A 25697-nucleotide genomic window follows, 5' to 3' on the forward strand; every position below is an offset into this window, starting at 1 on the left:
TGCCATATTTTCAGACATTAATTTCAGTTCTGATTGGGTTAAAAATACTGGGTTAAAAAATTTACAAGTGGGAATATTTGACACACTATGGCATGTGTTATATTGTGTTAATGTATCAGGTGATTCTTGACACACTTACAGCATGTGTTATATGTGTTAATGTATCAGATGATTCTTGACACACTTACAGCATGTGTTATATTGTGTTAATGTATCAGGTAATTCTTGCTTTACTGAAGTGGGCACATGTCAGGCTGTTCGTTCTTGAAATTAATGACCTCCTGTCTGACTCTGGCTTGAATCTGACGACACCCACGGCCTTGCCTCCACAGCTCTGTTCTTCCTTCCATCTTGGGGCTCTCTGGGCTGATGTCTCTGCCATTCTTTGGAAGTAAGGCTTGTATGCCAGCTTTCTGTGAGTGAGACCACTTAGATGGCAGAGGTAGAGGACAGTGTTTGGACGGTGATTAGATTCACCTTTTGAGACCGGGGCACTGAAATCATCAGGTGCGTTGTCTTTGATTAATGTGCCCATTAGCTGTGTTTTCTTTTCTTAGAAATAGAAGGCAGAGAGGGGCCAGTGACATGGCTGAATGATAGAGAAATCGGGCTCAGATAGAACCAAGTCAGAGAGCCGTGAGAGCTGGACTGTCTGTCCCTCATTAGTGCTCCCACTTGCAGCAAATCTCTCCTCTGGGCCTTTTCCTAAGATTGTCCACGTGAGAGAGCAGCTTGTGTGCCTTTGCTGTTTGGTTTCTTTAAGACAGGGTCTTGTGTAGGCTGGCTGGCCTTGAACTCCCTGTGCTTGGTTTCTGTGTTTTGAGATAGTCTCAGTTGCATTGTCTAGGCTGACTTCAAACTCCAGCTCTGAAGCCATTCTCCTGTCTCAGCCTCCGAAGTAGCCGTGACTAAGTGCACACCTTTATGCTCAGCCTAGTACAGCGCTAGCCTCTTGGGGAACAGAGTGGTGCTGTTGGTTGGAAGAGAGTGACAAGACATTGAAGGTTAGCTGCTTGTCCCTGTTTCCTGTGTGTCTGTCCATGATCATATACCCTCATTCATCTGGTCATCACTAGTTTCTAGACCAGTTTCTAGTTCAAGGACATCGTTCTCATACCTGCCTTCCTGTTAGTGTTCTGTAACACTTGCCAAAGCCGCCCTAAGTCTCCGTCGTCAGCCTGTGTCCACAACTTGCATTAGTTGGTCACTCAAGGTGGTGTACATTTGGTAGATTTTCACAAATGCACGGGGTCATTGGTTAACGTGATGGTGTCCTATTAAAAACCTGTGTGCTCCATCTCTTCCTCCCTCTCTGTCTGGCAGGCCCCCAGGAGCCCATGGCCTCTTAATTGTCTTCATAGTTTGCCTTTTTCCTAGAATATCCAGCAGCCATTCACTACACAGTTGTTTCTGTCTTTCTCACAGTGATTTGCTTTTAGTTTCCCTGAATCCCTTCTTGTGGCTTACTTACCAGCTTATTTCTTAGGAAGAAACCTATTGCATGCACGTGCAAGTTTGTTACGCCTGCTGACCAGCTAGTTATTTCCTGTTTTCTGTGAAAAAAAAAAAAAAAAGTGTCCACAGTCAAGGAGCAGGGAGGGGACCTTGGTGCCCAGCTCTCTCTTTTCAGCCTTGCCTTGGGATGTGCTGCCAACATTAGGGGGATCTTTCTCAGTCACACACGCTCACACACTCATGCATGCACACACGCGCGCACGCGCGCGAACACACACACACACACACACACACACACACACACACACGCCTATGCTGATGAAGCCTTTGGGGTTTGCCCTAGTCTGTACTGTACCCAGGGTTACCCGAGATGTGATCAGGATGCCTAAAGGACTGGGCTTTTAAGCTTGTTTTTATTTTAATTTTTCCTTAAGTAGCCACGTGTGGCTAGCAGTGACCATGTTGGCATGTTTCACGGTACAGCCTTAAACATCGCAGACAGGCTTGGCCGTTAAGCCGCGTGGCTTAGACTGCTTACTTTGATCTTCATAAAGAACAGCTCCGGTCCGCTGAAGTTCCTTTTGTAGACCTCCTTTAAAGGAGGCCCTGGCGGGTCTGTGATACCCGGCTTCAGTTCAGCCTCAGAAGTGGGGTTCTCCCTGGGTCTGTTGGTGCATCCTTCACCAGGGCCTCTTCCCTGTTGTGTATCTCCTTTTGCCTTGGTGCTAAGCACCCCAGGGCTAAGTCTTTGCTTCACCCAGAACAGCTGGTTCCCGCCAAACTGTACGATTCCTTCCCCCCCCCCCCCCCCCCCCCCCCCCCGGAGCTGAGGACTGAACCCAGGGCCTTGCGCTTACTAGGCAAGCGCTCTCCCACTGAGCTAAATCCCCAACCCCTGTTTTGAGTTTTTTAACCTAAGCTTTCTTCACAGTCATGTTGGTTAGATTTTGCGTGGTGCCTGGGATCTAGCTTGAGACATCACTAAGAAAGATTATGGAACACGCACTCTTCCCTTCCCACAGCCTGCATCCACTCCCCGTCTTCAGATCCTCAGGACACTCAGGTGGGGGAGTCTCGATTACCCTTCAAGGAAAGTGTGAACACTGAAGTCTCTGTAGCACCTTAGAGTCGGCCGCATTTTACCATTGAGTCCAGATAGGTGGTGGCTGCTGTTGTTGGTTGGCTGGTTTGTTGCCGTTTCGCCCTTGACTTTATTTGGAGAACTGGAAGTCTTTTGCTAGGTTTGAAATATCTTCTTCAGGGTTTCCTGGTCACTGTGCATGTCCCCTGGAGGTAATGAGTAACCACTAAGGGGCAGAAGAGTTTCTGACCTTCCTAGAATAGCGCTGTTGAAATGTGCAACTTTGAGAGAGTGTTGTAGAATTTTTAATTTTAATAGTTTTATTGGTTTTTTTTTTTTCAGGGTTTCCTTCCCTGGATGTTTTTGTATATTATATATAGCACCCTTGGTTTTACAGACTCATTCGGAAAGCACAGAGAAGGCACTGAAAACTTATTAGCTTGTCTTTTGCTGGCAAGGAAGTCAGGTAGAAAGGAAGCAACTGCTGTGCTGACAGCCAAGGCCAGCACGCTAACCATCCGGGGTTCTTGGCAGAAGACAACGGCTGAGCAAGATCTTGGGGGAGTGCTCACTTCCAGGTGCATGATCAAAGCCATAACTCCATTCTCCGGTGGTAAAGTTGGCCTAGTGCCTCTCATGTCCATGGGCGTGTGAGGTTGAGTTTGAGCAGTTAGGAGAGCGTAAGAGGAAAAGGCTGCGGCAAGCAGAGGACCTTGCTTAGCATCTTGTTACTGCAAGCTCTGGGTGTGAACTCTAGGAAACACTCTGGAATTCAAGTGCAGTATGACACAAATACCAAATTGTGGTTTGGAGCTGAGGTACAAGGCCAGGCTCCTCAGCAAAGAGACCTTTAAGAATTTGTTCTTCTCATTCAGCTAACAGTGGACTTTGAAAGAATGAGACCATGTTAACATTGTCCTCCTCCTCCTCCTTGTTTGGGTTTTCAGTCAGCGTTGAAGGAAAATGGAAGCTGAGGAGTTTTTCATGTTATTTAATTCGCCATTCTGGATTCCTTTCTGGCTGGAGAGATGGCACAGAAATTAAATGCCATATTGCTGACCCGAGTTTGGTTCCCAGCCCCATGTAGGGCAGCTACAACCACCTGTAACTCCAGCTCCAGGGGCTGTGGTGATCCCTGCTAGCCTCTATAATACCACATTCATGTGTGCAAACCATACATAGACAAACACATACACACACAATTAAAAATTTTGTAAGCTATATGCCATTTATTTTTTAATGCAAAGCAGAAAGAGATGTAATACTTGTCATTTTTACTTCATGAGGATTCAATCAGTCTCTCTCTCTCTCTCTCTCTCTCTCTCTCTCTCTCTCTCTCTCTCTCTCGACAAGGTCTCTATTTAGCCCTTGCTGTTCTGGAACTCACTATGTAGACGAGGCTGGCTTCAGACTCAGCTCTTCTTACCTCTGCCTCCTGAGTGCTGGGATTAAAGCCATGCACTGCCATGCCTAGCTCTAAATATGTCTAGTTTTGAATATCTGAGACAGATGATTTGAGGAAGGCATCTCATGTTTTTGAATAAGGTATTTATTCACCTAAACTAAGGGGTTCCCTTGGGTGTCTTTCTGCTTCCCCGATCTCTAGTCTAGCAGGAGCTTCTGGTTCTTGCTGAGCTATTTGGTTCCAGGTTCTTCACACTCTGGTAGGACAGTCTTCAATGGATGGTTTTCACCAGCTTCCTTGACGAAGTCCGAGCCTTCAAGTAATGTTAAAATTTATAAATGCAGAGGGGTGGGCTGATTCTGTGTCCTTCTGGTGAGCTAGGAAGCAGTGGTTCTCTAGACAGTCTTCTCAGGGATGGAATGGGGACCTTGAAAGTACTTGGGTCTTTCTGGCCTCTCTGTGGCTCAGCTGTGCCAAGAATGATCCCTAGAAGTTGGTGAAATTGATCCTAGAACCATCTTGCTGTCCCCCACCCAATTGAGTACCAAAATTTGAAAACAAATGAAAAGATTTAAAGATTGATGTAGATAGAAGTCCTACGAAGCTAAACACTTAAGGTGGAAAGTGTTTCAGTACTCTTGGCACACGCTCCCTGAGATTCCTGCCGGAAGTGTTTAACTGGATCTAATTACCCAGGGTAGTCACCGTAATCTAATTATGAGGAGCAGTCTTCTTTTCTTTTTTTTTTTCCCTGAGACAGAGTTTCTCTGTGTAGCTTTGTGACTTTCCTGGATCTCACTCTGTAGACCAGGCTGGCCTCAAACTCACAGAGATCCACCTGCCTCTGCCTCCCGAGTGCTGGGATTAAAGGCATGCGCCACCACCGCCCGGCCATGAGGAGCATTCTTAAGGATGGGGACCTGGTTGGCCAGCTGGCCTGAGCCCTAGAGAATGTTCCCATCTGAGAGGCAGGAATGGTAGAGAATCTTCTAGTTAAGTGCACCATATGATCCTTAATTAGATTTTAAACACAACTTTGTCTAGAACTCTAGTGTTTGCCCGTCAGAGGGTGTAGTCTAGTGGCTTCTGTATTTTCGGAGTCCTGCAGTTGTTACCGCCAGCTAACTCAAGGCTGTTTCACACCTAAAGGAAGCTGCTCACTGTCTCTTCCTCTCCCTCCCCACAGTCCCACCAACCACTGCCTCCTATCACTGTAGAGTGTTTCTGAACATTTCATATACATGGATGGTTTGGTTTTCACCTGTTTTCAGGGCCCATCTATGCTGTGGTGTAGATTAGAGAGTTACTTCCTGCTGAGTGATAGATTTCGTTCATTCTGTGTGTGCAGCGCTCACACGCCATTTGTCGGTGCTGAGTGTCTTTATGACTTCACTCGGGAAGCTGTTTCTATCCGCCCATCTCCACATAGCGTCCCCTCACCCCATGCCTTGTCACTTGATTGTTGTTGAACACTAGAAACTTGGAAGAGAACGTAGCAACTGTGGAAGTGAGTTGGTTATTGCTTGTGTAGCAAGGCTCCTGGGCTAACTATAAAGTCTGTTTCTCTGTTCTATGGAGCCCCAGAAGTCTCTGTTTGCCTTGCTTAATTGTCAGTTAATGATTGAACAGAGATTTCTTTAAATGCCTGGAACCAGCAAGTCTCCAGCCTCTATCAGAGTATCTTGTAAATACAAGTCAGATCATGTCAGGCCTGGGCCAGAACCCTCTGATGGCTTCTGTCTCACTCAGTAAAAGAAGAAGGAGGTCCTGCAGTGGCCTTCAAGAAGACCCTTTTGGCTGTGTCTGGCAGGTCTTTTTAGCGACCTCACACAGGCCCAGCAGTTCCAGATGTGCTCTGTAGTCTCTCTGTTGGGTCTCTGGCCTGCCCACCTCCTCTTCTTCATCACATTTCTCCTCCCATTTTCCCCACAGTTCCTGGGAACAGCGTAACTGTTTCCTTGTCTATGGTTCTCTTACGGAATTGAAGCGCATGGGGGGCGGGGTATTTCTCCTTAGTTTTGCTCTTTCTCCACAGTGAAAGGTGTTTTTTGCTTGATGGTCTTGGATATCTTTAGCAGTCCATTCTTGTGTAAGAGTGAGGCAGTGGGATGCTGCCTATAGATCCTGTGTGAGAGGAGGCAGTGGGGTGCACCTGGGATCCTGTGTGAGAGGAGGCAGTGGGGTGCTGCACCTGGGATCCTGTGTGAGAGGAGGCAGTGGGGTGCACCTGGGATCCTGTGAGGTGAGGCAGTGGGGTGCTGCACCTGGGATCCTGTGAGAGGAGGCAGTGGGGTGCACCTGGGATCCTGTGAGGTGAGGCAGTGGGGTGCTGCACCTGGGATCCTGTGAGAGGAGGCAGTGGACTGCACCTGGGATCCTGTGTGAGAGGAGGCAGTGGGGTGCACCTGGGATCCTGTGAGGTGAGGCAGTGGGGTGCTGCACCTGGGATCCTGTGAGAGGAGGCAGTGGGGTGCACCTGGGATCCTGTGAGGTGAGGCAGTGGGGTGCTGCACCTGGGATCCTGTGTGAGGTGAGGCAGTGGACTGCACCTGGGATCCTGTGTGAGAGGAGGCAGTGGACTGCACCTGGGATCCTGTGAGAGGAGGCAGTGGACTGCACCTGGGATCCTGTGTGAGAGGAGGCAGTGGACTGCACCTGGGATCCTGTGAGAGGAGGCAGTGGACTGCACCTGGGATCCTGTGTGAGGAGGCAGTGGACTGCACCTGGGATCCTGTGTGAGAGGAGGCAGTGGACTGCACCTGGGATCCTGTGAGAGGAGGCAGTGGACTGCACCTGGGATCCTGTGTGAGGAGGCAGTGGACTGCACCTGGGATCCTGTGTGAGAGGAGGCAGTGGGGTGCTGCACCTGGGATCCTGTGTGAGAGGAGGCAGTGGGGTGCACCTGGGATCCTGTGTGAGAGGAGGCAGTGGGGTGCACCTGGGATCCTGTGTGAGAGGAGGCAGTGGACTGCACCTGGGATCCTGTGTGAGAGGAGGCAGTGGGGTGCTGCACCTGGGATCCTGTGTGAGAGGAGGCAGTGGGGTGCACCTGGGATCCTGTGTGAGAGGAGGCAGTGGACTGCACCTGGGATCCTGTGTGAGGAGGCAGTGGACTGCACCTGGGATCCTGTGTGAGAGGAGGCAGTGGACTGCACCTGGGATCCTGTGAGAGGAGGCAGTGGACTGCACCTGGGATCCTGTGTGAGAGGAGGCAGTGGGGTGCTGCACCTGGGATCCTGTGTGAGGAGGCAGTGGACTGCACCTGGGATCCTGTGTGAGAGGAGGCAGTGGACTGCACCTGGGATCCTGTGAGAGGAGGCAGTGGGGTGCTGCACCTGGGATCCTGTGTGAGGAGGCAGTGGACTGCACCTGGGATCCTGTGTGAGAGGAGGCAGTGGGGTGCTGCACCTGGGATCCTGTGTGAGAGGAGGCAGTGGGGTGCACCTGGGATCCTGTGTGAGAGGAGGCAGTGGGGTGCACCTGGGATCCTGTGTGAGAGGAGGCAGTGGGGTGCTGCACCTGGGATCCTGTGTGAGAGGAGGCAGTGGGGTGCTGCCTGGGGAATCCCTGTGCATCTCTTCTCATCCCCTGGAAGTTTCCCTGTTGACTCTTTGAACCAGTTTCCAGACCCCAATGCCTCAGGACCTTCTGGGCCCTTTGGCTTTCTGTAGAGAACACCCCTGGTTCTTCCTGAGGTAGATGCACAGCCGCGCACGCTCAGCCTCTGGCATTCAAGGGACTGGGAAGGGCCCTGATATCGAGACCAGTTGTCATTTCAGCCCACGGCTGGGTTGCGTGCCCCTTTGTTCTCCACAGCCCCGAAGCCTCCAGAGAGTCCTTTGCTCTGGTCTCCTAAAGGTGTGGGAATTAGGTGTTTACTAGCCCCGTCACCCGCTTCCGTCTGTCCCAGATGCACTGTGAGGGACTGTCGCTGCCTCCCCGTCTCTGCCTCCCCCTTCTCACCGCTGGCCGCCTCTGTGCGTGCTCTCCGGTGCCGCTGTACAATCTCCTGCCCTTCACAGTTGAGTCCTTTTCATGGTCGTTTGTGTCATTTTAGCAAGGCTTGGGGTTGGGAGCTGCCATTACTAACTGCAAGCTCCTTTAGTTCTTAATGTTGGCATTAACTTTGTATTGAACTGTTTGCCCGGAATGTCCAGTCTGGCTCTTGAATGTCGACATACTGCCTAATGCTCCTTTGTGCTTTGAGAGCCTTGCACAGGACAGGGAGAGAAGAACACCGTAAACAGGGTCTGTTTGTTTCTCTTGGCCTTATTTTTCTTATCATTGCAGTGTCTAAATTACATTTCTAAACCAAATCAAAATTCAATCGTAGGAGATAAATTTTCTCCTTTTCAGTGGTAAACTTTGCTGTGAGGTAGTGCAGGTCTGTGATTCTAGCAGCTGAGAGGCAAAGGTAGGATGATTAGGAGTTCAAGGACATCTTTAAGAATTGAGGCCAGCCTGGGCTAAAATTGTTCCTAAGAAATAAAGTAAGTCTTAAGCACTAAGATTAAATCCTAATGATGCTAACGTGAGTTTTAGGACCAGAGGACAAAAGGCTACAGCAGAGCAGTGCACCTTTGAATGACTCATAATTACTCAGGCTAATGCATGTAAACTTGGATGTACAATTAGGCAGCTCATTATGCTGCAAATGCAATTACATGCTCAAAGACAGCCCTCCCTTTGGCTCGCCCAGTCTGTGATCGCTGCTGTGAAGTCTCAGCTGTCAGAACTGAGAACACAGGCCGGTGATGGGGGTCCTGTAGCCGACAAGGAGCGAGTTTGTCTTAAGAGTTGAACATCTTAAATTACAGCAATCTAGTCTCTTCCCTAAAGAATCTTGCTGTACAAACATAGAAAGTATCATGAATAAAATAGCGGCCCACGATGTTTATATTATAGCTTAGCTAAGTTTGGTGTATAGTCACTACATGAAACTGTATTTAGTATGTATATTTATATTGGAGTACAATGTTGTCCTCTCTCTCACCTGTCAGTTTTATATTTAAAAAAAGAAGCAAAAACTTCTTTTTTCTTTTTCATAACTGACCTGGCTCGTTAGGACTCAAGCTTGACCTAGATTGACATTGATTCTTTATTATCTTTATTTTATCCCAAATAAGTGTATGAATATATATGATTCTGCTGTAGACACTCTTAATGGGTTTACTAATGGGCCACTAACCCAGAATCCGCTGGAGATGTTATATAATCTGTGGTATATTTACTGTAGTATTATTTAAGATGCCAAACTTCTGGGCTGTAAGGTTGTTTGTAATAAAGAGGAATGACTTCACAGTGAGAACAGCAGCTTGCTGTTTGGACCTAGGTTTAAGCCCCACAGGGACTTACCCCTTTACCCCCTTAAAGGACTTTACCCCTTAGAGTGGTCACTAGTGCTGGTGATGTTTATTGCTCTAATCCCAGAATTTATATTTCTGTTTTTAAAATGTCCTGGAAACAGTTAACTCATGTGGCCGCTGAGTGAAAAGCTTATTCTGTAGTCCGGCTCGGCATTGCTAGGAGTCAGCAAATACAGGTTCTTTTAAAAATTGCACTTACTTTGTGTATGTTTATGTTGGTGGCTGCTCACATGTGGAGGTCAGAGGACAACTTTTTCCACCACGTGGGTCCCAAGGATCGAACTCAGGTGTCAGGCTAGGCAGCAGGCACCTTGCCCGTCAAGCAGCTCATCCTTCAGCATCTGGAATGTGTTAAGCGCATTCTCTGCTGCCGAGCTACAGCTCCTACTTCAGAAAACGTGACCTGGTTGATGGAATGGTAATGACCATAGATTGTTAAGAAAAAAAAAATAATAAGTTTTCCTCAAGTGGTAAAAACAAAATTTAGTAAGTAAATCGATATGTCTTCAAGGATTAGTTGACAAGTAACATTATGCCTTGGAAGACAGCAAGGGACTTTGACAGGTTAATATGCAGTCGTTGTAAGCACAGCAGAGCCGTGACCAGGGTTCTTGCAACTGAACGATAGGCCTATGAAGAGCGCTGGTGTGGATAAGTTCCACTTCCTACGGTGGCTATAATGTTTTCTCTGAAAAGGAAGTGGGAAATGTGCTTAGTAAAGTCACCACTAAATTTTGGGTTTTGTGGGAATATTTCTTCCTATAAAATTTAATGACCCCAAATCTGATTGTAGAGATTATTTATCCTAAATAGGCCTGTCTCCTGAGAAACAGCTTAAAACAGTTCATGAAAATCCAGGTATTTAATCAAAAGGAAGGTCACAGATGTTCTGGGGGTCTGCAAGATGGCTTGGCAGGTAAAGGTTCCTGCCACGAGCTTGATCCCTGGGACACACATGTTGAGGAAGAGGCCGTTTCCTGCTGATTGCCCTCTGCCCTCCATATGATACCTTGTCACCCTCCCCCGCTCCACATACACTAATAAATAAATGTAATAATGATTTTTTTTAAAAGAAGGCTGGAAAACTAGCTTTAGAGCTGGTCTGACATTGGTCATTCCTTCCACCATCCCTAAGATGAAATCCATCTTTTCTTGGTCCTTCAGGTCCGAGGCTGTAGCTGCCTCCACGGTAGGGCTCCACCTGTCCTCACCTACAGTTCTCTGACACAGTCAGGGAGCTCCAGTTGGAAATAGTCCCCGACATGGTGTGTGACAGAACTTTACCTTGGGGAGACAACACACACATCTGCTCACCCTAGACAGAGAACCAGCGACAGAGCAACGTGTGGATGCCACCAAAGTCCAGCATGGTGGACCATGAGTGTCGCTGGGGTTACCCAGCAGTATGGGTGAGGGGTCATTTTCAGGAGCAGAAATTCCTCAAAAGACAAGCGCATCACCAGAGCCTAGGCCAGCAGAGGTACAGCTCACTGAGCTGGGAACCCAGAGCCCACTGCAGAACCTGCAGGCAGCCCACCTGGTGGAGAGTGTCTCCTCTTCAGACAGCCCAGCTGGTGGAGAGTGTCTCCTCTTCAGACAGCCCAGCTGGTGGAGAGTGTCTCCTCTTCAGACAGCCCAGCTGGTGGAGAGTGTCTCCTCTTCAGACAGCCCAGCTGGTGGAGAGTGTCTCCTCTTCAGACAGCCCAGCTGGTGGAGAGTGTCTCCTCTTCAGACAGCCCAGCTGGGTGGAGAGTGTCTCCTCTTCAGGCAGCCCAGCTGGTGGAGAGTGTCTCCTCTTCAGACAGCCCAGCTGGTGGAGAGTGTCTCCTCTTCAGACAGCCCAGCTGGGTGGAGAGTGTCTCCTCTTCAGACAGCCCAGCTGGTGGAGAGTGTCTCCTCTTCAGACAGCCCAGCTGGTGGAGAGTGTCCCCTCTTCAGACAGCCCAGCTGGTGGAGAGTGTCTCCTCTTCAGACAGCCCAGCTGGTGGAGAGTGTCTCCTCTTCAGACAGCCCAGCTGGTGGAGAGTGTCCCCTCTTCAGACAGCCCAGCTGGTGGAGAGTGTCCCCTCTTCAGACAGCCCAGCTGGTGGAGAGTGTCTCCTCTTCAGACAGCCCAGCTGGTGGAGAGTGTCTCCTCTTCAGGCAGCCCAGCTGGTGGCTGCTGCTTCTGGGCAGCTGGTCTGGTCTCAGAGTCTTCCTGCGGCTTACCTTGTCTGAGAGGGACTCTCAGATTCTGTTGCTCACTCTGACAGGGAGGGACCTAGTGACTCCAGTCAGTTTCAAGGACTTCCTGAAGCTATTTTGAGTTGTAGTGCTTCCCTTCAGAGTGGACTGGGGGGACACTGTTGTGTACCACTTGGGTTTTTTTATTTGGGGACTTTGGGGGTCACTTTGCCCTAGGTGATATAATAATTATTTACATAGCACTTATTTCATTATTTGTTTGTTTGTTTGCTTTTGTTTTTTTCAAGATAGGGCTTCTCTGGGTAGTCCTGACTGTCCTGGAAATTGCTTTGTACACCAGGCTAACCTGGAACTTACAGAGACCCACCTGCCTCTGCCTCCCAAGCACTGAGGACTAAAGGCGTACACCACCACTGCCCGGTTGCACTTTTATCATATTAGCTTTTAAAATGATTTTTTTAATGTATATGTGTGTGTTCCTGCATAAGTTTATGTGTACTGTGGGGGACCTGCCCCCACTGTTTTCCCCAGGATACTCTTGAGCAGGGAGAAGTAGAACATATATAGATAGAAATATAAAGGGAGAGAGACAGAAACACAGGATAGCCTTGGGTGGGCCTGGATCCTTATCTACCAGCCCCTTCTGTCTCTGCTAAAGGACTATTTATAGAAATGCTAAGTGTTGGAGCAAAAGACCTCCCCCCAGCACAGCCAAGTGCAGACCATCCCAGACACCTGTGACCATGCCCGTGGTCAGTCCTTCCCCTTATGCAGCCCTGCTGTGTAAAGCAAGCTCAGCTCTCACTAGGAAAGCTGTGGACCCCAACGGTGTACCACATCCATGGAGGAGCCTGAGGAGACTAGAAGAGGGGAATGGGGACCCTGGAACTGGAGGTACAGGCGGCTGTGAGCCATCTGGTGGGAACTGAACCCAGGTCCTCTGCAGGAGCAATAAGCACTCTCCAGCCCCATCCATACCCCAAAATTGTAGTGGGTAGCCATTCCAGCTTTGACCTGGAAGTTAATGCTCTATCCATTAAATATTCACATTTATTATCAATAAAATCAATTTTGGGTACAAGCCTGTTTTATAAATTCTGGTTAGCAGATTCCAGAGAAAGAATCTTTTTATGTAAATCCTGGTTAGCAGATTCCAGAGAAAGAATCGTTAATCATTTCCAGAGAAAGAGCATTAACTTCCAGGTCAAAGCTGGAATGGCTAACCACTACACAAAATTTAGAAAAATTTTAAAGTATTGCACTGGGTGTGGTGGAGCAGCCTTTAATCCCAACACTTGTGAGGCAGAGGCAGGTGGATCTCTGAGCTTGAGGCCAGCCTGGTCTACAGCCTGGTCTAACACAGAGTGAGTTCCAGGACAGCCAGGGCTGTTACACAGAGAAACCCTGTCTTGAAAAACAGAAACAAATTGAAAGTATTATTTTCATGTGTAGTCTGCATGTATAGTTTGCAGTGATGGGGATTGAACCTAGGCCCACACATCTGCTCAGCTGGTCTTTTACTTTAAAATATATAGAAGTCACCTCTAGTTTACAAGCATATCAGCACCTTCACAGTTTCGTGTAGGTGGGAGACTTGGAACTGGTCCCCTGATGACACCAGGAGTCCCTTGCACCACAGTCAGAATAGATCTGATGTTCACCAAAAAGTGATCTTACTTCTGATAGTTTTATAACATACATAAGTGTTTTCATCTGAGTAACAAAAAGAGACCATTTGGAAATAGTTTTCCCAGACATTTTAAATTGTAATGCCAGTGTGTGTGAAATCCATACCTGCTTTGTCCCTTACTTGTCGACCTACAGTTTGGAAGACTGTCCCAGGTGCTGAGAAATCAGCATTAAGAAAACCGATGAGGGCCTCACGTCTTTGTGTTTGGGGCCTCGGGGCCTGAGTTACAGAAAAATGACCATGAGCACTTGTGTCTGAAGAAGCCAGGATTGCTGGGGAAGCTTTGCTCCTCCAGTCGCGGCTGCTGGAAGAGCTTGTGCTTGCAAGTGCAGAACTCTGCCCAGCTCCCCCCGGGCCGCGAGCTTCTGCCTTGTCACCGGGCGTGTTTCAGCCAAGTCCCTGGGGTGCACTTTCCCTGGACTCTGTTCATTGCTATGTGTGACTAGGGCGCACGGATGCACGTGTGTGTGTGTGTGTGTGTGTGTGTGTGTGTGTGTGTGTGTGTGTGTGTGTACGTGCACACTTGTATGCACACCATCTATATCTTCCCTCTGGGGGTAAAGTTTAAACTCTCAGAGGGATCATTGCCAAAAAGTTCTTTATATATTGTAATGTTGGGTATAGGTGTCTGCTGATTTCACGCTACTACCCCACAATTACTTAAACCCACAGCAGTTCCTTTAAGAGAGTCCTTCATGAATTGTAAAAACTGTGTTGCATTTCTTGAAGGTTGGAATCAAACCATTTCACTTATCATTTAAAACAGTATAAATTGTAGTACTGGGAACCGGTCTGTAAGGTTCCTGTGCTCCTTAAGTCTTGGTTTTCATGTTCTTAGCCCCGTAGCCTCTGTGACGGTGTATTGGGGCCTTTTTACCCCCTTTAATAGAAGAAGGTGTTAACAAGGGCTGTTCCCCTTTGTGATGCCTCTCTCTCTTACCTTCTCAAAAAGTTAAAACTTGGTTTTCTAACTTTCATTGTGGTTTTGGTTTTCCCCTGTGTAATTTCTGCTGACATAAACAGGTAAGTTGTCTTTGAAGGTTCCATTGTGCTGACCCCGGGCTCTCTTGTCTGTAGTGTCCCCAGGGTATGAGCAGATTTCTCTGGAAATAAGCACTGACCCCAGTGGATGTGGCATGGTGTGGGGAAAGAAACTGTCAACAGTCAAAAGCTACCCAGGAGTGGGGCCTCGTTCCATTAGCCTGCTGCCGTAAGCCCTGTTCAGTCTCCTGGCCTTTCCCTGGGCTGCCTAGTGGGTATTTACTTTAGGTCAGGTCTGACGGAGTCTGTGTATGAAAAAAGGTGTGGTGTACTAATGATATACAACATTCTTTGTGTATAAGGTTTATTAACGACTGGCTAGAACCATACTTGGGTTTTTTTAATGAGAACGTTTAAAATCTCTACACTCTAAACAGTTGTTGCGAATATAATACATTGCTCTTAGGTATAGTCTAGAATTTAATTTTGTGTGTTTGTGTCGGGGAGGAATGAATACCCGTGTGTGAGCATATGTAAAGGGCAGAGGTCAGGCTCGGGTATAACTCCTCCAGTGCCGTCCATCTCTTTTTAGACTCCTTTGTCGTTGCTGGGCTGTGACTAGGCTCCACTGGCCGTCCAGTGAGCCCCAGGATCTGCCGTTCTCCATCGCCAGTGCTGGACTTGCTGCGCTCACTCCCACGCCGGGGCCTTTGGGTTCGGTTTTGGTTTTCACATGGGTTCTGAGGATCACCGAGATCCCCACTCTTGTGTGGGCTAAACACTTTGTGATATTTAAATGGGCCACATTAATTAGGATAAAATTATCAACTGGGGAATACCTTGAAAGGAAGTCATTCTTAGACTTTTGCTTGTTGTTGACAAGCTTTTTTAAAATCCTAGTGCAAATATATATTGTAGAATTCTAGCACTGTCTTCAATGAGGGACATGGTAGGTAAATGAATAGAAGTTATCATAAGTATCTGAATTGCTTGTCTGTATTTTGATAGTTCTAATGTAACAACGTAATAGCTTTGCACTTTTCCCTTTCAAGTCTAAATTCTTCTACTTTATTTATTCCTTTTCCATTATATTCTTGGCCATGTTTGCACATACCGTAGCTGTCTTTCTTCTGATTGAAACAAATACAACTATGATTAAAGACCTCTGCTATATGGTGTTGTGGTTGACACGGTGACCTTTAATAACCCCCAGGTCTTGGGACCTGCTCCCAGATGGTGTTCGTTCCTGGACAACTTGACAGAAGAACTAGAAGAGAATCCAGAGAGCACAGTGTATGATGACTACAAATTTGTCACCAAGAAAGACCTTGAAAATTTAGGTAAAATGTGATAAAGTATTTATGAAATTGTCTTGTTTCCACTTTCGGGAGTTTTGAACATTAGAATAGACTGAGCCATTTTTACCTGATTTTCCAAATGTCCCATTTCTGCCAAATCAGATATCAAAAGTGTTCTAAATGATCAAATTTATAATCTCTGCTCAGAAAAAGGCTCAGGTAAGTTCGACCAGCTGATGCTGTGTGTGCCCTAGCTGGGAGAGGCTTCCTTTTAGCGCACTGACAGCCCGTCCAGAGAGGAGAGAGCGCGTGGCGTTGACAGTGATAATGGAAGTGTAATAACTTTGAGTCTCGCAGACAGGAAGCAGGTGGTTCTCGGGTCTCTTTTAGGTGTATTTAGTCATAAAGAACCTAATCCAGAACTTAGGATTCAAACCTCCCAGTGGAATAGACTCTTAATGCAGGCTAGCATTCCAGTCTGAAATCTGAAGGGCTCCAAAGGTGAGACCCTTGTGAGCACTGACTTGACACTCAGATGCTCCAGGCTTTTGAGCCTGCATTCTGAAATTCAGGACTCACAGCTTCCCATCTCTGTAGCCAACACCTGACCTCACCAGTTTGCAGAGAGGTTGATTTTGGATCAAGCTGTTAGATTTTGCAGTCTCTGACTAGTCACACCCACTGGGTAGACCTGTAGTGTGATCAGTCACTAAAGAGCAAATCTATCGATACTTGGGTAATCGATCAGACCACATACCCTGAGGAAAACTTAGGTGCTAAGCACATGCAGACACATACTTAAGTTGTGTGTTTTACATGTCAGTACAGTTCAGTTCTCCCTGTTAAGGCTCCAATGCAAAAGTCCACCCTTGCAATTTCACTAATATGTTGAACTCGAGGAAGTTGTCTCTGATTAACTCTCACAGTTACAGTAGAAGAGCACCCCAAGTTTAATTCTGCCTTTGTGGTGGTGGTGGTGTTCCAGTGCATACTACTTTAGACGGCTACACGAATTTTCCCAGTGTGATTTTCAGAGCAGCAGTGAGATAGGCGGACAGCACCCGCCTGTCTGTAGTCTCACTCGCTGCAGAGACCGAGGCAGCAAGATCACAAGTTCCAAGCCTGCCTGGGTACTGAGTGAGACTATCTCAGAATAAAAGTGAAAATCTGGCTCGGGTTGTGTGTCAGCGACAGAGAGCTTGCCCAGCACGCACAGGCCCTCTTGGTTCAGCCTTCAGCACCACCAAAAAGAAAAGAAGGGAGTGTCTTGATGCTCTTCCAGAGCATCATCTCATGCATCATGCACGGTTTCTTTTGAAGATAAATCGTCTCATAACATCCATGGTTTTTTCATTTGTTTGCTTGCTTATTTTTTGTTTTTGTTTTTGTTTTTTTTCTCTCTCTCTCTCTGAATACTTGCACCTAAGTAATTTCTAGAGAGTCGAGAGATGGTTCAGCAGTTACGAACACATACTGCTCTTGCAGAGGACCCGAGTTGGGTTCCCACACTCACATCAGGCAGCTCATAGCCATCTATCACTCAAGCTCCGGAGGCTCCACCATCCTCTTCTGGACTATACAAGTACCCGCATCATTAAAACACGTTTTTAAAAGAACTAGTTTCTGTGATATAGCAGAGAGTTCTTAAGTGTTTCCTAAATGTGGATGCACTTAATATGTTCCTGTTCTAAACTTTTTATTGTTTATTACCGCACGTGCGTGTGTGTGCGTGTGTGTGTGCGTGTGCGTGTGTGTGCGCGTGTGTGTGTGCGTGTGTGTGTGTGTGCCTAAATGTGGATGCACTTAGTATGTTCCTGTTCTAAACTTTTTATTGTTTATTACCGCACGTGTGTGTGTGTGTGTGTGTGCGTGTGTGCCTAAATGTGGATGCACTTAGTATGTTCCTGTTCTAAACTTTTTATTGTTTTATTACCACGCGTGTGTGTGTGTGTGTGTGTGTGTGTGCGCGCGTGTGTGTGTGTGTGCGTGTGTGCCTAAATGTGGATGCACTTAGTATGTTCCTGTTCTAAACTTTTTATTGTTTATTACCACACGTGTGTGTGGGTGTGTGGGTGTGTGTGTGCGTGCGCGCGCGTGTGTGTGCGTGTGTGCCTAAATGTGGATGCACTTAGTATGTTCCTGTTCTAAACTTTTTATTGTTTATTACCACACGTGTGTGTGTGTGTGTGTGTGCGCGTGTGTGTGCGTGTGTGTGCGCGTGTGTGTGCGTGTGTGTGCGCAGGCGCGCGCACATGATATATTTTTGTAGCATGCGAGGCCAGAAGACAGCTTTATGGAGTGAGTTCTATATTCTTCTATCTTTATGTGGGTTCCAGGGATTGAACTCAGGGCATCAGGTTTACATGGCAGTTGCTTTACCTGGTCCTCTCTCTTGTCAGCCCCTGTATTCCTATCCTAAATGAAATGTAAAGTTTCGATATCCTGAAACTTTATGTGAATAGTGAAGACCTTTGGGCAGAGTCTATCTGTGTAGCCTAGGCTGGCCTCACAGTCTTCTCCTTCCTGTGGTAGCCTCGTGGGTGCTGGGATTGTATTGTAATCCTGTGTTACCATGCCTGGCAGTGATAGAGATGTTTGGGATGCTAAGGCTGAACTCGGAGGCTTTGCATGCTAGACAAGGGTTCCCTCTGACCTGGACCCCAAGCCCGATAGTGTGCATGAATGTGTGTATACACGAGTTCAGTTTGTCAGCTGTTTGTGTTTGGGAAGACCAGGCCTTGACATGGTCCTTGGTTTCTGGAGATGTTGACAACACTGCCTCAGCTTTTGCTTCCCTATTCCTACTTAACAGTACACACGCCTGCAACCTAGTGTTGATTCCCAGAATACTGCTTCAGAGCCAAACTGTTTCAGCCGTGCAAGTGGTGCACGCCTTTAGTCCAGCATGCAGAGGCAGAGGCAGGGGGATCTCTGTGAGTTGGAGGCCAGCCTGGTCTGCATGTCTACACAGAGAGTTACAGGACAGCCAGGGTTACATAGAGAGACCCTGTTTCAGTAATTAAATGAACAAACTGTTTCAAAAGCCAAGAACCACTGTTACAAGGAATCTTCTTTACCGTAGTCTGTAGCATGAATCTTAAAAGGTCTTATTAATAAAAACAAACCTGGAGCCAGGTAGTGGGGTGAATGCTGGAAGATCAGAGAAGCAGAACAAGCCACAGCTTCCTCACCTCGCCAATTCCTCCGCTGATCCTATTTCCTCAGACTGGAAGCCTCTGAGTCCTCATCCAAATGGATCTCAGCTGAACTGCTTCTTGAAAGCCTGAGATCTTAACCAGCTCTAGTTCCTGGTCCTCACGCCTTATATACCTTTCTGCTTTCTGCCATCACTTCCTGGGATTAAAGGCGTGAGTCACCATGCCTGGCTGTCTCTAGTGTGGCTTTGAACTCACAGAGATCCAAAGGGATCTCTGCCTCTGGAATGCTAGGATTAAAGGCGTGTGCTACCACTGCCTAACCTCTATGTTTAATATTATGGCTGTTCTGTTCTCAGACCACAGATAAGTTTATTAGGGTGCACGATATTTTGGGGAGCACAATACCACCACAGTAGTCATATTCATAAAGACTTTTCCATCACTTTATACTTAAGACATTTAAGACAAGTGATAATAGTATTAATAGAATTACTTAAATCTTCCCATAGATAGTCAAGATTAATAGTTTTTTCTAGTCCTTAAATATTTTACTCTAAAAGGAAACTGAGTCATAATTCAATTGTGTTAAGCTTAAGCTTTAATGACTGGAGAGGTGGCTCAGTAGTTGAGAGCACCAGCTGCTCTTCCAGGTCAGTTTCCAGCACCCACAGGCTGCTCACAGCTTCCTGTGACTCCAGTCCAGGGATCCAACACCCTCCTCTGGTCTCTACGGGCGTGCATGCACGTGGTGCACAGACATACAAACAAGCAAAACACCCACACACATAAATAAAGGTTCAGAGACAGAAAGAGAAACTGAAATTTTAATGAAGACTTCATAAAGTCCTCTCCTCTTCTGGTGACTCTCGCAGGGCTCACACATCTCGTCGGATCACCGTTCCTCCGGGCATATATGCATGGATTCTTCATGGACATCAGACTCTACCACAAGGTAAGGACGAGCTGTCGGTATTTCAGGGATACTAAGCCATCCACAGCTGCCGCCGCCTTCCTCATGCCTTCATAAAGCATACTTGTGCATTGTAAGGGATCCGCTTCCTTTGTACAGTAGTCATGGTGTATACATGCTACTAAACGTTACCTCTCACTAATTTCTTTCTTTTGTTCTCAAAAGGTGAAGTTGATGGTAAATCCATTTGCTTATGAAGAGTACAGGAAGGATAAAATTCGACAGAAGATAGAAGAGACACGCGCACAGAGAGTCCAGTTAAAGGTGAAGCTTCTCCTCTGCATTAGATCTACCAGAGGAAATAGTTAAGAAGTCTGCCATCATGCTGTGGTTCTCCTTCTTTTAGTTCACATCTTTTGTTGGGAGGGAGGGTGGTCAGGTGTTTAGGGAATAATACATACTTGAGCTTAACCAAAGGCCAAGACCCGGGGCGACGATCTATCTTCATGTCTGCTGTCCGCACACTCAGAGCATCCGATGATGCTGACAGATGTTAGAAATCTGCTTGTCTCGTTCTCCGGTGTGCTCGGTTCTCAGGTTTTCTGCATCCTGGGATACCTAATACAGAGCCATGGTACAAGCAGCATCAGCTGTATTGATTGAGAGGATTCAGTGTACTAACAGTCCACCAGGCATTAGAGCCCTAAGAAGGCAGAAACACTGAGGTGTGGATGGGAGGGCGCTACCTGCAGGAAGCACCTGCCACTTTAGAAAGATGTGGTCTAGTGAGGGGGACCCAGACTCAAGGAGCTGCAGGCTCGTGCTCTTGAGGGGTATGAGAATGGTCCTGGGTGTGTTGAACATTGCAGACTGGTGTCCGCCACTTCTGCTGAGGCCACCTGCTCTTCCCATGGCCAAGAAGTGCTGTTGGGTGGGTGGTTCCCGTCAGACCAGGAGCAGACAGGGAGGAGCTTCCTGTCTGCCTGTTCCTGCCTTCCTGGCTCTCCGGCATCCCATCCATTGAGTCAAATCACTGAGCGATAAAATATTTATAACTGAACATTGGTTTAAAATGTGTGTGTGATATCCGTACATTCTCAGTAACCAAGACTAGTTAGTGGCTTTCCTGAGATTGCTTCAATACTTGTTCCATTTTCCACAGCTCAGAATTTCTAATAGCAGAGAGAGACTGTGGGTGTGTCTGTTTTTAGCAGGAGAGGGTCTGTACCTGCCAGAGTTGCATTTTACGTAGTACGTTAAATGGAACACGGTGTGGAAGAGGACAGTGGTTGTGTAGCCCCATCGTTTATCTGAGAGTCCTCAAGCTCCCATCTAGAATTTACGTTAAAAATTCACCCCTTAGGGAGCAGGAAGCAGTGAGCATTTCAGAGGTTCCCACAGCTGCCACAGAGGGCGGAGCAGGTGGCGGCAATGCCACGGGTCCCAGGCCCTCTGTGGCAGCTTCCCGGTGAGTTGGAGAGGGCACGCTCCTCCCAGCAGCAGACTCGAAGGCTCCTCACCGTTCCGTGCCGTTTGGGCTGCCTGTTCCCTCTGTCGTTCTTCCTACCACGGGCTGATAAAGTAAGAAGTAAGAGTGGACCGTCCTTAGTGAGCTCACGCTGCTCAGAGCTGCCAGCCTGTATGGTCAATGCCTTTATCTCTGTGCACTGTATTCTCTCCGCCAGAAACTGCCCAAAGTTAACAAAGAACTGGCGCTCAAATTAATTGAAGAGGAAGAGGAGAAGCAGAAGTCCACACTGAAAAAGAAAGTGAAGGTAAGACGTCCTGAGGCAGAGAAAGCATCAGTAAGTTGCTTTGCATTTAATGGGCAATAATGTGTATCTCTTTATTGTTGGGGTTCCCCACCCTGCTGTTGAGGCAGAATGTGCTCAGTGTGGGGAGTTTGGAAAACAAGGGGAAGTGTCAAGTTGAAAGTCGCCCTATAGTCTTTCTATAGGGAGAGCCTTAGTGTTGGGGGATCCCCCTGTCTTAGTCCCCTTAAAGTTACACGCTGCAATATGAGAGTAACGTGTATATGCTGAAATGTTACCCTGGTTCTAGAAGATAACAGTGGTAGTTTCCCACGTTGTTGAAAATTCTCTGTATTTTAAATGGCTGCATATTCTGTTATAACTTTCTTAATCCTTTTGTTTCTAAATAACTGTTGTTTTTTTACATTCTGACGAGGTTCTTTGTTGTTGTCTCTGGCTTTTATCTGCGTTTATGTTATGTTGAACTTATGTCTGTGCAGCCTCCTCCTCCTCTGGCTCAGGAACAGTTGCTCCTGTCCGTTAGGATCGTCTGCGTGTGGCAGGGGGAGCGGCTGTTTGGGTTAGCCCCCTGTGAGCTCTGGACTCCAGTGGTGCATCTGACCCACAACAGAACCTCCACATTCAGCATCTCTGAACCCAGCCCCGCCGTGGCCCGACCACCCTCATTACTCCACCATTATGTCGTGGAACGGCACACAGACATGACTTCTTAGAGTGACACCTTTCAGATCGGCACACCCTTGATGTTCTGGAAGTGAACATGGAAATCTGAACCTCTTGATCTGCATGATCTTAAGGGATTTTCTGGGTCAAGGGTTTTTAATTCTAGAAATAGCTGCTTTTGGGTTTTGGTGTAGCATTATGGGAGGTAATGTGCTGACATGTAGCAGCTACCTGCCTGCCTTTCCTGAGGTGTCAGTAGACAGGGACCAGCCAGAGAATAGTAAAAGTCAGCGCAGTCTTGGTGTTGTCCCAAGGTGAGGAAATGTCCTCCCTTTTCCAGATCTCTAAAGACTCTGGAGTCCCCCCGAGTCCTGTTCCCTCCTGTCCTACTGAGAGCAGACAGGCAGAGAACCAGTGTGCTGTACTGCCCCCACACCCCGCCCTCACCCCCGAGGGAGCATGAGGACCTGGCTCATGGAGTAAAGTGGGCCGAGCTTTGGGGATTCCCAGGGGCTTCTTGGCACGTTGCTTGTTCTTTCCCTCTGCTCTCCAACCAGTGGGGTGAGTGTGAGCCCCGCTGTGCTCTGGTTTCTCGGCCTTCCTCAGAACCCAGGCCCTTACCTGAGGCTGGCTGTACACTAGCTGTGATAGTGGAGGCTCCCACAGCTTCCCCGTTACCTGTGGCGTGGAAGGACAGGTAGGATGTCTTAGTACTGTGATTCTGTGGGAGTTCAGACTCCCCGTTCCGTTTTGCCGTCTCTCTTCCTCGTCCTCTCCCGGCAGCTTTCATCCTGGTCTGTGACATTCTTTAAGGAAATTATTTCAACCTTAGGAAGCCCTTTTAAAGTAAAATACATAGATGGTTGTGTGTTTGCATTACATGACTAAACCAGTACTGAACAATGACTGAAGCTTACCCATTTAAACTTACATCTTTGTACTGTGGCTCTGCACCTCCCAATGTACACCAGTGTGTATGACCAGGTGTGAAACTGCCTGGAAATGTGTGGCTTCCTGCTCTGCTGGTGTACTCCCCCAGTGTCACATTGACCTGGTTGGCTGAGCCTGAGGATGATTAGCCTATGACGTCACAGTGTCACTTACAAGCCACGTGAAGTGATCATTGTACTTTCTTGGCCTGGAGCTCCTAGAAGAAGAATGGAGCTGATTTAGACCATAGATGTATGCACTTAGGGGTACACGTTGTGCTCGTGCTCCTCAGCACAGCGGTGCTATGGGGTCTTTGGACTAGATTCAGTTTTGCTATTTTGAGCAGCATGGTGTACGGCCGAGCCTTCTCACGAGGCTGTGATGATAAAGATGCAGAAGCCTGCTCATCCCCTTTGGGAGACTGTGTGTTAGGGACAGGGTCTTTGTGTGTGTGTTAATGTACTAAACATCATGCCTTCCTCAGGCGCTGTCCATCTGGCTGGTGCCTGCGGCTCATTGATGAGACTAGACTAGGTGGCCAGTGAGCCCCAGGGCTCTGGTTGTCTCTACCTCCCCAGTGCCGAGATTATAAGGACACTGCCATACCCAGGTTTTCATGCGGGTGCTGGGGTCACATTTAACCAACTGAGTCATCTCTTCAGCCCTTCCGTTGAAAGTCTTTTGTTGAGGTTGGATGGAGGCAAGGTCGTACAGAGTGGTAGGAATGACCTTTAGAGCTGGAAGCACACAAAGCCGTGCTCATAGTCGGTGGGAGAATTACCATTGCCCCTTCCCCAGGGCTTTCATGAGAACTTCAGAGACGTTCACCCCAGTCCAGGGAAATGAAAACAGGCAAACTGAAGCCTTTTAATGTCCTGGTAATCCGAGCAGGAGAGGACATCCTCGTGTTTTGTTTATTTACTTTATTTAGTGAACACTGTTGAATAATTTGAACAGTTCTTGCTGTCCTCTCTTCCCACGCTGTCAGTATGGACCCAGTGTTTTCCTCGTCCGTCCTAGTAAACTGTCATGCTCGTCTTAAGTTTCGGTGGCTTCCAGAGTTTCATCCTTGGCCCCGTTAATATCATTAACTGTCGCCAAGAGTGAATCCATTTCTGCAGCCCTGGGGATTAAACCCAGGGTCTCATGTTTTCCAGGCAAGCCCATGGCACCAAGTCCCCTCCTAGCTATTTGGAGAGTTCCTTTCATAGGAATGGTGTTATTCCAAGGGAGGTATTTCCCTTCTGTTACAGCTGCTTTCTCATGTATTTTGAGACATTTGCGTCACGCTGTTTTCTCAGGTGCATCTGGAGTCCCAGCCAGGTGACAGTGTCCCTCTTTCCACTGCCAGCTCTTTGCTCTGCCCTCCTTCCCTTCCTTCCCTCCTCCACTACATTTTCATCTCTTTCTCCCTGTTACTTAGCAGCTTAGTGAAGTGAGTGTGTCCTTGGGATACAGGTGCCAGCATGGCTGCGCCACGCTCCTGGGCTGTGTAAACTGGTGACCTGCTGCACATCACCGAGAAGATTGAAAGAAGCACATGATGGCCCCTGGTCATGATCCTGGCTCTTAGTCCCGTAAGAGTGGGAGTTTGTGGGAGTTTACACTCCGTGCTCATGCCACAGTGGAGTAATTCAGAGGTCACTGAAGTTTGAATCCTGTTTTAAGGGCCTGCATCTGTGGGCTCCCTGTGAATAGACTTTCTGGACATCACTTCCAGGCGAGTCCCCTGTTCCCTCTGCATCTACTCCTGCCAGCTCCTGTTCTGAACTCCACAGCCAGGATGGCGTGCGTTTACTCTGGATTCTTCCTTAGGGGCTGATTGCTGGGCTTGTACTGTTTGTGGCGGATTCAGAGGTGGCGAAGCTTAGAAAATGTTACATTCTCATGTCACCTACCTGGCTCTTTATAGCCAGTTCTGTCTTTATAGCTACAGCACTGACCACTAAATTCTTCTAGGAAGGAAACTCGGCTAGTAAAATGGGCCCTGATTTACTTTTTATTGACTTAAATCAAGCCCCATTATCAGTGTTCAGTCTTACTCTTGAGATACAGGCATAATATATGGTCTCCTAAAAATCTGTCCTTAGACAAAGTTATATAATTTGTCATCCAATGGTTTTATCTTCAAACCAAACTGCTCACAAATCAAGGGAGGAACTCTCCCTGCCCCTCCATCATTAAAGAGTGCTTTAAAGAGTTGTGGGCTGCTGCGGACGTCAGTCCCACCTGTGAGTGGGAGTCTTCAGAGCACCGTTTCTGCCCCCTGACAGAAAGTAAGCTCTGCCGTGGCTGCTCCTGGAGCCTAAGAAGCAGATGAGAAAGCTCTTCCCAGTTACTGCTCCCACTGATGATGTAATGGAGTCCAGTAAGCTGTTTACCCTCCAGCCCATCCATGTTGAGCACACTGCGGGGAGGGAGCAGTCTACACAGTGTCAGGGAGCACTGTCTGAATGCTCTTGGAATTTAGAACTCGGTGGTGGTAATTACGATTGCCTCCAGCAAACACGGGTGGAGCTTCCCAAACACACGGGCAGCTCTGAGATGTGCGGGGACCTGGGCCCATTTAAGGGTCCCACAGCATCATGTGCTGCTACACACCAGCCCTGTTGGCTCAGCCTCTGATGCTGCAGTCTGGGTGGTGCATTCTTCCTGGGTTCTGTGTGTGTGTGTGAGAGGCTGCATGTATGCTGCGGCTGGAGCACACGGGACTCAGTAAGCACCCTTGAGGCTCCATATTAAAGCGATAATTCATTGCTCTTGGGACAATATATGATTATGTGCAAACATACTGGGTTATATCA

At 47.8% G+C, this 25697-nt stretch overlaps 1 protein-coding gene across 1 annotated transcript in view; it reads left to right on the forward strand.

Annotated features, from left to right (window-relative positions):
• Nol10 (nucleolar protein 10) overlaps positions 1–25697 on the forward strand; it is an 86982-nt gene that overhangs the window by 41204 nt on the left and 20081 nt on the right. The window contains exons 14-17 of the mRNA XM_059248491.1: positions 15376–15502; positions 19491–19570; positions 19754–19852; positions 21214–21303. Of these exons, the coding sequence (XP_059104474.1) occupies positions 15376–15502; positions 19491–19570; positions 19754–19852; positions 21214–21303 (396 nt within the window). The remainder of the gene's footprint in view (positions 1–15375; positions 15503–19490; positions 19571–19753; positions 19853–21213; positions 21304–25697) is intronic.

This window comes from Peromyscus eremicus, chromosome 22 (assembly GCF_949786415.1).
Source record: "Peromyscus eremicus chromosome 22, PerEre_H2_v1, whole genome shotgun sequence".
NCBI classification, from domain to species: domain Eukaryota; kingdom Metazoa; phylum Chordata; class Mammalia; order Rodentia; family Cricetidae; genus Peromyscus; species Peromyscus eremicus.